General features: G+C 45.8%; 1 protein-coding gene across 7 annotated transcripts in view; it reads right to left on the bottom strand.

Moving 5' to 3' along the window:
* DLEC1 (DLEC1 cilia and flagella associated protein) overlaps positions 1-12,576 on the bottom strand; it is a 77,954-nt gene that overhangs the window by 59,961 nt on the left and 5,417 nt on the right. For 6 of the 7 annotated variants that reach the window (XM_031469936.2, XM_010982066.3, XM_064496733.1 and 3 more), the window contains exons 3-4: positions 5,064-11,480; positions 3,818-3,968 (exon numbers count right to left, since the gene is read on the bottom strand). In XM_031469936.2, coding sequence (XP_031325796.2) covers positions 3,818-3,968; positions 5,064-5,459 — 547 coding nt within the window. In that variant the 5' untranslated portion in view covers positions 5,460-11,480. The remainder of the gene's footprint in view (positions 1-3,817; positions 3,969-5,063; positions 11,481-12,576) is intronic. The other variant, XM_031469939.2, reaches the window with a different exon arrangement.

The following is a 12,576-nucleotide window of genomic DNA, read 5'->3' on the forward strand; positions in this document are numbered from 1 at the left end:
CAACTGTACATTAACACATTGATAAAATTATCCTAGATAAAATTTTATCCTAGGTAAATTTCCTAGAAACACAAAGCCTACCAGACTAAATCATAAAAAAACAAAATCTGAGTTGACTTTTAACTAGTAAAAGGACTGAATCAATAATAAAAAATATCTCAATAAAGAAAAGACCTGGACCCAGTGGCTTCACTGGTGAATTCTACCAAACATCTAAAGAATTAATACCAATTTTTCTCAAATTTTTCCAAAAATACTGAAGAGGAGAAAACACTTCTTATCTCATTCAAGAGGCCAGCATTGCCCTGATATAAAGCCAGACAAAGACACTACAAGAAAACTACGGCCAATATCCATTATGAACATTGATGCAAAAATCCTCACAAATATTAGCAAACTGAATTTTACAACATATTAAAAGGACAGTTCACCATGACCAAGTGAGATCTATTCCTGCAATGCAAGGATGGTTCAACATATAAAAATTGATCCATGTAATATACCACATGAACAGGAAGAGAGTGGAAAAAAATCACATGATCATTTCAAGTGATGCAGAAAAAAAAACAAAAAATTCAGCACCCTTTCATGATTAAAAAACACTAAAAACTGGGAATAAAAGGAAACTATTTCAACATAATATAAGGCATAGATTAAAACTCACAGCGAACATTATACTCAGTGGTGGAAGACTTAAAGCTTTTATTCTCTAAGATCAGGAATAAGGCAAGAATGTCTGCTTTCACCATTTCTAGTCAACACAGTACGGGAAGTTCTAATCAGAGCAATTAGGCCAGAAAAAGAAATAAAAGGCATCCAAACTAGAAATGAAGAAGTAAAATAATCTATTTACAGATGAAATGATTTTATATACAGAAAACCCTAAAAATGACACACCCAAAAAACTGTTAAAACTAATAAGCAGGGGGAGGGTATAGCTTAGTGGTAGAGTGCATGCTTAACATGCACAAGGTCCTGGGTTCAATCCCCAGTACCTCCATTTAAAAAAATAAGTAATAAATAAATAATCCTAATTGCCTTTCTCCCTTCAAACAAACTAAAAATAAAACCAACTGAATTATAAAACTTTTACACAACATTGTAAAATGATTATAAATCAATAAAAAATGTTAAAAAAAATCTATAAAGCTAGGGGGAGGCAATTAAAAAAAACTTTTACAGGAAAACAAGAGAAAATCTTTGTGACTTTGAGCAAAGGTTTCTTAGGTACTATACTAAAGCATGATTTATAAAAGGAAAAAGTTGAGAAAGTAGACTTCATCAAAAAAAAGATCTAATAAGTGAATTTAGCAAAGAAGCAGGACATAAAGTCAACACACAAAAATCAGTTGCATTTCAATACACTAAAAATGAACAATCTGAAAAGGAAATTATGAAAACAGTTCCATTTACAATAGCATCAAAAAGAATAAAATACTTAATAGCTAACCAAAGAGATCAAAGACTTGTACAATAAAAATTATTTTTAAAAACCCCAAAAATAAGAAAAAAAGAAAAGAAGTATAAAACACTGCTGAAAGAAATCAAGGAAGACATAAATAAATGGAAACACATTCTGTGTTCCTGGATTAGAAGGCTTAATACTGTTAAAATGTCAATACTACCCAAAGTAATCTACCGATCCAATGAAATCCCTATCAAAATCCTAATGATATTTTTGGAATAGAAATAATAAATTGCATCCTAAGATTCACACGGAATCTCAAGGAACACCCAACAGCCAAAACAATCTTGAAAAGGAACAAACAAGCTGGAGGATTCACGCTTCCTGATTTGAAAACTTACTAGAAAGCTACAGTAATCAAAACAATATAGCACTGGCATACAAATGGACAAAGAGACCAATGGAATAGAATAGAAAGGCCAGAAATAAACCCTTATACATACCACCAAGTGATTTTTGACAAGGGTGCAGAGACCATTCAATGCGAAAGGTCAACATCTTTTCAACAAATGATGTTGGCAAAACTGGATATCTTCATGCAAAAGAATGAAGTTAAAAAGAATGTGACAATGAATATACGTATGTTCATGTATGACCGAAAAATTGTGCTTTACACTGGAAATTGACACAACATTGTAAACTGACTGTAACTCAATAAAAAATAAAGAAAGAAAAAAAAAGAATGAAGTTGAACTCATTTGTAATATTACAAAAACTAACTCAAAAGTAATCAAAGACCTAAATGCAAGACCTTAAACAATAAAAATCCCAGGAGAAAACATAGGGCAAAAACTTTACAATATTGTATTTGGCAATGATTTCTTGGGTATGACACCAAAGGCACAGGCATCAAAAGAAAAACAGACAAATTGGACATCATAAAAACTAAAAATTGTGCATGAAAAGACACTACCCAACAGAGTAAAAATGCAACCCACAGAACAAGAGAAGATATTTGCAAATCATGTACCTAATAAGGGGTTAATAACCAGAATATATGGAGAGTATTCCTAAAACTCAATAATAAAACAATAGATTAAAAACGGGCTTGAATAGACATTTTTCCAAAGAAGATACACAAATGGCAAATAAGCATATATAAAAGATGCTCAACATCACTAATCATCAGGGAAATGCACATCAAAACCACAACGAGATACCACCTCACACCCATCAGGATGGATACATTTAAAAACAAAAATAAAAACAAAAACAGAAAATAGCAAATCTTGGTGAGGATGTAGAGAAATGGGAATCCTTGCACTGTTGGTGGGAATGTAAAAATGGTACAGCCACAATGAAAAACAGTATATTGGTTCCTAAAAAGATTAAAAATAGTACTATATGCCCCAGTAATTCCACTTCTGGTTTTATACCCAAAGAATTGAAAGCAGGGTCTCAAAAAGATATTTGCACAATCATGTTCATAGTAGCATTATTCACAACAGCTCACGTGTGGAAGCAACCCAAGAGTTCATCAGCTGATGAAAGGATAAGCCAAATATAGTATACACACACACAATGGAATATTATAACTTATAAGTTCCTTTATAGGCTGAATAATATTAATTCTGACATTTGCTACAACATGGATGAACCCTGAGAACATTATGCCAAGTTAATAAACCAGTTGCAAAAAGACAAATACTATATGATTCCACTTATATGAGGTACTTATAACAGTCAAAATCATAGAGACAGAAAGTAGAATGGTGGTTACCAGGGGCTGGAGTGAGGGGGGAATGGGAAGGTATTGTTTAATGGGTAAAGAGTTTCAGTTTTACACAGTGAAAAGTTACGGAGATGGATGGTGATGATGTTTGTACATGATTATGAATGTATTTAATACCACTGAACTGTACACTTAAAAAGTGGTTAAGATAGTCAATTTTATGTTAAGTGTATTTTATCACCGTAAAAAAGGGAGGGGAAAAAAACTGTCAAGAACACGAAGGACAGTAAAAGATCAAAGAACTGCTCCAAATGAAAAGTCTGGAAAAGAGACATGAGGATTACATATAACATGACTTCCTGGACAAGATCCTAGACCAGGGAGGAGAAAGAGTCGCTGTGGAACAGCTGGTGAAATGCACACGCGATCTGTGACTTGGAGGTTAATGCTGTACCAATGCTGATTTCTTGGTTTCGGGGGTACTATACTGGCTGTGTAGGAGTGTGTCTTTGTTCTGGAGATATGGACACTGGAGCATTTTGTGGTAATGAAACATCATGTCTACAATTTGCTCTCCAAATGTTCAGAAAAAGACTACAGTGGGTAATGAAGCAAATACAGTAATAGATTGACAACTAGGGAGTAGGGGTGAAGGGCATAGGGGAGAGATTCATACACACCTGGAGGCATCTTGATGAAGTGCTCAAGGACATGTACTTTGGCCTGGTGCATGGCCCGCTCTTTCTCTGCAAGGGCCCGTGCGCGGGCCTGAATGATGTGTCTCTCCAACATTTCAACCTCATCCAGCCGCTGCTTATAGAGCTCCCGAATCTGGCAGGTGGACAATGAGATGCACAGAAATATGGTGAGATCATGCAGCTTTACTCCCCCTCACCCCAGTATCAGGCCTTCCCATGAAGCGTAGAACAGTCACAGAACCTCAGAGACCCTCTGGTCTAACTGGGTAGATCTGAACATAGACCCACAGAGGAAAATGGCTTAAAGCTTTCACCGTTAGGTCAGTAAGGGCCAAGTCTAAAACCCTGTCTCCTGACTCCTGGTTTCACAGTAAAGTGAGCTACCATCCAAATACAAGTTAGCACTACATATGGTAGAGAAAGGGCTGTGTCACCCAGCTCCCCCTCAACCCCTCTTCAGAGAAGGACTTGCTGCCTAGCTGCAGGGAGCATAGTGAGTTGATTGTCTCCAGCTGTCAGCCCTTTCAGAGTTGACCTCAGTTGCCTGAAAGCACTAAGCACAGAGACTCCCTTTAAGGGAGCAGTGGGCAGTGTGGCCTGCAATCAAAGACTCAGGAGAGACAACTCAAGTCAGCTGCTTTCCTCCTTACACAGATGAGGAAGCCGAGTTGCTGTTCCAGAAACCGGGCAAGCTTCCTAAAATCTAGCCATGAATGCCTCGGTTAAGACTATGTTTTGGGGTACAAAGTCAGGCACCCCAAAGGGGGACTGACTTTTAGTTTTGTCATCTCCAGGGAGCAACTACTATTCAGTTATCTGCCCTGGTCGTTTTATTTACATATGCAATATATAATGTGTAAATGTATGTAGAGAAATAAAGATAGGTAGCTGCTACAGATATATGCCCTGTGTGTGTAGTATGTACCTATTTGCCTAAGTGCAGTATCGAGTGTCTTTCCACTAGAATGTCGCATATACTGAGATAAGGACTTGGTCTGCTCTTTCCCAGCCGCCTCCTCTCCCCACCGCCACTCCCCCGCCGCCCCAGCCCGTGCCTGAAACAGCGCCTGGCAACCCGCAGGGGATAATACTTGACGAGCGGCTGAGTGCTGAGGGAGCCCACCTTTCTGAGGGTGCACGCTGGATCCCCCGCACGGCCGCAGACAGATGCCGCCCCACCCCGGGTGAGCACGCGCAGGGAACGCTCGGGGCACGGGGACCGTGTTACCTGCTGCAGCTGGTCCACGAACTCCTCGTGCCGCGCATCCTCGCTGCCGCGGGCCTTGATCAAACTCGCGCTCACCTCCTCGCCGATTACCTCAGCGGTGTACAAATTGCGAAAGATGCCGGTGAGCAAGTACGAGATGTCCTGGGTGCGCAGCGAGGTGGGGCGCAGACGCAGCAGGTGAGGCTCGGGGAGCGGCGAGGGCGCGAGCGGCGAGACGCGGCGGGGCCGGCCCCCGAAGCCGTAGTGGAAGGACTCGGAGTAGGCGAGGGAGGACAGCCGGGTGGACTGGCTGGGGCTGCGAGTCCGGGCCAGACGCTGGGTTGGGGTCCACGTTGCCCCGGCGAACGCGTAAGACCCAGAGTCCGCCGGCTGCCGGTCGCCCCTTCCAGTCTCCATGGCAACTGAGACACCGATAACTCAGCGCCGCACTTCCGCTTCCGGCCGGCCTCTTCCGCTTTGCCTTTTTCCAAGGTGCTGTCAATTCGTCATCATCACATACATTCGCACAGCAGTATCGCGTTTACCACGATAAGCTTAGTGTGAGGCACCAGTGGAGAAAAGGTTAATTGGCACAGCCAGGCCAGTCTGATTGCAAAAGCTTCTTCCTACTTACCTTCAACTGTCCATTCTCTAATTTGTTCAACAGTTATTAATTAGTGGGTTAAGGCCAAGATGGAGATAAATATTGGTTGTCATGGAACCACAAAGGACAGGAACTTAGTCTACAGAGGGAGGGCGTACAGTGGGTTTTTTTGGTAGAAGACCAAGCAGAGATTTCAAAGAATAAGTAGACTCACCGTCATTAGTCATCAAGGAAGTGGAAACTAAAACTACAATGCAGCACCACTACACACTAGTAGAATGTCAAGAAATTGAATGAATGGGTGAATGAACCAAATGGATCCTGGTGAGGATGTGGAGCAATTCAAATTCTCATATATTGCAATGGGAATACAAACTAGTATAGCAGCTCTGAAAAAAACAGTTTGGCAGTTTCTTATAAAGTTTCACATACAGCAGTTCCACTCCTAGGTGCTTTTCCAAGTGAAATGAGAACGTTTGTGCACACAAAACCCTTTACAAAAATGTCTATAGCAACTTTATCCATAATTTCCCAAAACTGAAAAAAAAACCAAATGTCCTACCCACTGGTGGAAGGATAAATAAATTGTGGTACATCTGTACAATGGAACACTCTCAACAAAAAAAGATGAAACACACAAGACTAGTGATACACACAACAGCATAGATGAGTATCAAATGCATTGTACGAGGTAAATGAAACCATTCTCAAAAGGTGACACACACATACTGAATGATTCCATTTATAGGACATCCATTTATATAAAGTGCAAACCTGAAAACACATCAGGGGCTACCAGGAGCTGGCGATGGGCACTAGTGCTGGCTCCAAAGGAGCATGAGGGAATTTTGGGGGGTGATGGATCTGTTCTATACTTTGATTGCAGTGGTGGTTACAAAACTATGGGTTTGTCAAACCTCACAGGACTGTACATGATAAAGGGTGAATTTAACTGTACATAAATTATACTTTAATTTTTAAGTGGGAAAAAAAAGGAAAAAGAATGAGGAGTAAGCCAGGAGAGAAGGAAAACGCCCCCCCCCCCCATTGTGCTAAAGCTGGGAGAGTGTACTGCTGGGAGGAAATAAATGTAAGAAGCTCAGGGGTGGAACACAGAGAGCTGAGGACACAGCTAGGAAAGGGCCAGATCATGAATGGGTTTGTTAGCAACAGTAGGGAATTTAAACTTTATTCTGAGAACAGTAGGAGGACCATCAAGGATCTTAGGCTGGGGGTGTCATGGTCAGCTCTGTGTTTTACGGCAATCACTCTGGTTGCTGTGTGAGAACAGACTTGGACAGGGCATCAGGGAACTCGATGAGGAAACTCCTGCAGGGTTTAGGACAGGGATGGAGGGCACTGGGATTCGAGTGAGAGGAACTGACTGGAGATAGATCTGAAAGGTAGGATTAACAAGGCTCACTAATGGATGACAAGAGTGAGAGAGAAGAGCCAAGAATGACTCCCAAATGTCCTGGGTGTGTGAGCAGGTGGGTGATGAGATCACCCACTGAGACAGGGCAAGGCCTATACTTGTCTACTGCAGCAACCTGACATCACATGGACTGTCATCCTTGGCACCGTGTGGCTTCTGCTCACAAGTGATACTAGCAGCCACTTTTTACTGCTGGGGTGAGTTCTGTGTGCCTTATAGCCTGAAAGCCACTTCCTGAGATGAGGCCAGGGATGCTCGCCCACAGACCTGGACCACTTCCACTTCCCTTGATTGGGCCTGGCTCCCTCATTTATAATTTCCAAGGTCTCTTCCACCCTCAGAGCTGGGAAGCCAGAGTCCCTGTTCTGGTCTGTGTACTTGGGAGGATCCTGCTCTGACTCCCTTGAGCTGCAGCCTGCTCCAGATTGAGGAGGCGACAAGGCCAGTGTGACATGCCCTATGCCTGCCCAGACATCATGAGTCCATTTACAGGGCTCATTTACCCTGTGTAGGCCGCTTGTTTCAGGCCTTCCTCCCATTGCTGACCAGTGCGTGCACGAACGGGTAATGTTGGCGGGAGGTGGAGGTGGAGGGAGCTTGGGCAAGTGGGCTGGTTTGTCCCATTGTTCACGTGCATGCAAGGCCCCCCACGATGCAGGAAGGAGTGATGGCCAGGGGAGAAGGAGAACAGTCTGGGGGCCTCCATTGCTCTAGTGTTAGGAGTGGGCCTGCCCAAACTGGGTGGTCTTGTGGAGGCCCTCTGGCTCCCTTCCCTACCCTAGGGAAGGGCAGGACAATGGATTCTTGCCATCACTTTTGTCCTCTATATCCTGCCTCCAAACAGCCTCAGAGAAGGTCACGGGGAATCTGACCCAGTCTGGGAGAGGTGTCCCCTTTTTCTATTACCCCTTCCACCCTCTGGCTTTAGCCCCTTGTGCTCTGTCCAGGCCAAGGTCTCCAGCAAACCTCCAGGTCCTCCTCTATGCTCATCTTCCTTGACCTTTCAGCGGTCCCTGCTGCTGCCCATTCCCTCTTAAGGACACACTCTCATCCCTCGCTCGCCCTTGCCTCTGCCTCCCCCATCTCCACCCTGGTCTCCCTCTGCTACCAGACTCTCTCTGCCTGTTGGGCTGGATTTACCCCTGATTCCACTGTGCCCAGTAACCAGTTTCTGTTTGCTCTGTGACTAACTGAATAAATGAATGGCTCCAACCCTGCACCAGTAACAAAGGGCTCCAGCTCCCTCACCTCTGAGGACATTGTTGTTAGCACCAAGGGAATTTCTTGAGCTGCCTTTTTCATTTCATAACCTGTTCTGTAGACCAGATTTTTTGTCTGTTTATCTCTGTGTTCCCACACACATTTTTGGCCTTTACTTTTTTTTTTTTTGCTTTTAAATTTCAAAAGTTATATTTCAAAAGATTTTTGCTTTTAGATTTCAAAAGTCACCATGGTAAAAATAAAATTCAGATAGGACATAAAAAATAAAAAGTAAGTGTCCTCCTGTCAGTCTCTTTCCTTGGATTATTCCTGTATCCTTCTAGTTAGTTTCTGCCTGAACGAACACCAATAACTACAAATCTTTTTTTTTTAATTTTTAGAAAGCACAAATGACATTATATTACGCATTAAATATATTGTATATATATTGCCCTGCAATTTGCTTTTTCTCACAGCAACGCATAGAGCACTATTTTTTTGTTTTGTTTTTGTTTTTGTATGAAGATGCAGGGGAACCCACTGTATGGAAATATTGTAAGTTATTTAACCAGGTCCCTGCTAATGAACCTCACCTTGTACTACATTTCTGTACATAGAATACAGATGATATCACAGAACACAAATTGCCTGGCCAAAGCATATGTACATTTTAATACCTGAGATATCGCTAGATTGCCACCCCAGAAAGATTATCCCAGAGTAGACTCCCACCAGCTCTATGTGAGGGCTTATGAACATTTTAAAAATGTTTTGAACCATGTCCCAAATTTTATCCTCAGTCCACATCTCTAAAATCCCAGACTTGTGCATCCATCTCATATGTGACATCTCACTTGGCTGTCTGAAGGCACCTCAAACGTGTGTCCACAGCAGAGTCTTCTCTCCCCTAGCCTCCCCCATGCCAGCTTCTGGGATCTCCCTCCTTCCAGCGGCGCAAGCCAAAAACCTACAGTCACTGCCTTTCACAGCTCCCTGCCTTTCACAGCTCCCACCGGTCAATCCTGCTGCCTCTCCCATCCAAATGAATCCAGAATCCTCCCGCTTCTCATGACCCCAACTTCTATCACCAGGGTCTGACCCACTGTCCATTTTCACCTGAATTATTGCAAGAGCCTCTTCATTGGGCTCCCTGCTTCAACTCTTGTCCCTTCATGACACTCCCCCTGCCAGCAGCCAGAGTGATTCTTTTAAAATGTGAGTCAGATCCTGTCCCTCCTTGACTTGAAAACTTCCAAGTGCTCCCCACTTCTCCCCTAGTAGAAGTAGACACACTTAGAAGGCCCAGCAGGACTTGGTCCCTGTTACCTCTCGGCCTCTCTCATACCCCTCCCCCTCGCTCCCTCTGTTCCAGCCACACCAGCTCCAATACACCAGACACAGTCCTGCCTCAGGGCCTGGGCACTGCCTCCCCTCTGCCTGGAATCCTCTTCCCAAAATATCTCTGAATGGCCCCCTCTCTCCTGTCCTGTAAGTCTCTGCTCAAATGTCACTTTCCCTGTAAGACCCAGCCTGACCTTTTAACTTTAGCCCTCTCCCGTTCCTGAATTTCTGAACCCTATTTTTAAACTGTTCTTGCATCTTCTAATATGCTACACAATTCACTCCTTACATTTATTACAGTGTCTCTTTTCTTTCCATTAGAATTTAAACTCCATGTGGGTGGGAGTTTGGGGTACATCTTGTTCCCTGAAGATTCCCAAGCCTCGAGAACAGTGCCTGGCACACAACAGGTGCTCAAGAAATATTTGGTGAATAAGTAACATAGCATATCAGTGTCTTCCTTAGTTTAGACCCTCCTTAAGTGTGCCTCCTCCCTCGGTTGGCCTGGGCTGTGCGTCCTCCCTCAGATGAGGGTCTGAATTTTTCCCCAAGAGCACAAGACTCCGCCTGTGGGATGGGGTAGGGAAGGGAGGGGGTGAGCACTGGGACTTAGTCCACACTGAAAGGAACATCACATTACATCCCCAAATGAACTCAAAACAAAGTCCCACAAATATAATTATGGAAAAGTAACCCCAATCACCCCACAGAGTCCTGGCATTACCACTGGGCCCAGAAACCCTGTAGATCGTCATGGCAGGCTGGATCCCTGCTCGCTCAGTAGTGTCTGCCTGGCATGATCAGTGCACACTCACTTTGCCATACCCCAGTCCTTGGGAGATGCAGCCTTCACTTTTCCACCTGATGCATCTGGCCTTGGGTACAGGACCCTCCGGAGGGAGCTCAGATGGGCTTTTCCAGCCCTCATAAGCATCAGGGGACACCCTCAGACCAAGAGCCACAGGCCAGGCCCTATGCCCACCAGGCTTGGTAGAGGAGGCCAGGCAGGGGACAGCCATGGGGAGAAGGGTTTCCAGCACGTGCCCGGCCAGCAGCACTCATGTGTACCAGGTCACTGACATCTGTTATCAGATTCTGAGGAGGGCTGCAGCTCCTGACAGAGAGCTCCCCAAAATGAAGGGATTCATTCAAAGTCTCACAGTGGGAAACTGCAGAGTCAAGATTTAAACAGCCCTTCATCCCCTGGCCCTGGGACAGGGGCTCTGCTAACAAGGAGAGGGCAGAATCAACCTTGTCCTACCCAAGGTGGCCTAGATTTGCATTTCTGGGGGAGGAGATTTGGGCAGGGCCAGCCCCAAAAGCAAATCTGGAAAGTTAGCATTCTTGGGTTGATCCTCCCCCTCCCCAGACCTCTAGAGAGATAGTGGTGGAAGGGCCAAGGGAAGTGACTTAAGGGTCACACGTGGCCCTGACACTAGGTCTCATCCATCGTCCCAGAAGCCTCCTCTCCCCACACCCATCCTCACACCCACATCCAACACAGGATGGTCAGCTGGGGTGGTGAGAAGCCAGAAACTCCACCTTTAGACAACTGGTCTTTGGGCACACGTGGCCCTCCATGCACACTAACTGGGCCAACCAAACGCCCCATGAGACACCAGGTTCTCAGAGCATCTTGCAGAAGTAACTGACCAAGGGCTGGATTTTAGGAGGGCAATTTACATACCTGGCCAGGGTTGGCTCCACCGAGAGCCCTGGTTGTTTAGGACAGAGGGAGCAGAATCCAGCAACTGTGGTTTGGTTCAAAGCCTCTTGCTAGGCCCTCCAGCCCCTCCACAACCAGACGTATAGTCACATGCCACCTGGGTTGACGCACAGCAGAAGTCAGCCTCCCAGCCTGTAAGAGGGAGGGAGGGGCAGACAGAGCAGGAAAGGAGAGTCCGGGGGAGCTGCTGACCCACAGGTCAGAGCAGTAGCCTGGGTTCTCTGAGCAGGGTGTGGCCCAGCCCTCTTTTCTGGCAGAACTGGTGGCATGGGCCAACTCTGAGTCAGCTGTGCCTCTCCCGCCCAACAATCCCAGGCTCTGAAGGAGGCTTGACTGGGCCAGAGGTGTGAGACAGGTTTGGTGCGTGCAAAGGAAGGGCCAGGCTGTAGCCCCACCAGGGGCATCAGAGGGAGAGGCGACAGATAATGCCCTGGTTTGGGGCCTAGAGTTCAGAGCTAGGAAGTGACATGAATAAACAGGAATTATGCTTCATATGAAGCTAAATCAACTGCTGGTGTTGGAGTTTGGTTGTGTCTCTGCCTGGGAAGAAGAGCAGGGCTTGGGGAGGCCTGACTTGCTGTAGGGGCTTGCAGGCCCCCAGGGATGTCAGAGGTCCTGGACTAGCCCTACGGCCAGAGGAAGCCCCCAGAGGGCAAGCCTGGAGGTGAGCATCCTAGCCTCGGAGAGAGACAGTGAGGGCAAAGAAAGGACCCCTCATCCTCCCAGCTCCCAGGCTAGGGCTCCCAAGGGAGGCCTTATGTGGACTTGCTCATCCCTGAGCAGAATGGAAAGCAGGGAGGGCTCTGAAAGGCCTCCAGGGGCAAGGGGGAGGGGGCAGCTCTTGTTGGAGGGCAGGCAAACTGGGGTGAGTGCCAGGTAGAGGGCTAGCCCCCTCCATGCAGGGGAGGCTTACAGAGGGAGGAGGGCTCTCCAATCCGAAGTCCTGGCCCAATCTCAACCTTCAGGATGGGAGGACTTGCCCTCTGGCAGGATTACATCCCTTCCAGAGGTATTCAAGGCCACCTAGCCCTGCTTGTGTTGGGAGGGGGAGGAGTTGGGGTGAGCCAGGCCTTCTCTCCAAGAGGGGTCCAACTGGTTCTGCCAGACTCTCACATTGGCTTTATTAGCCCAGGAGGCCTGGGGGATTCACTGGTGGGCTCAGCACCCCCTATCCTGGGAGGTCTTCTGGGGGCTCTGCCAAGGGCCTCTCCCAAAAGTCAGTGGCCAG

The sequence above is a fragment of the Camelus dromedarius genome, chromosome 17, assembly GCF_036321535.1.
Source record: "Camelus dromedarius isolate mCamDro1 chromosome 17, mCamDro1.pat, whole genome shotgun sequence".
NCBI lineage: Eukaryota > Metazoa > Chordata > Mammalia > Artiodactyla > Camelidae > Camelus > Camelus dromedarius.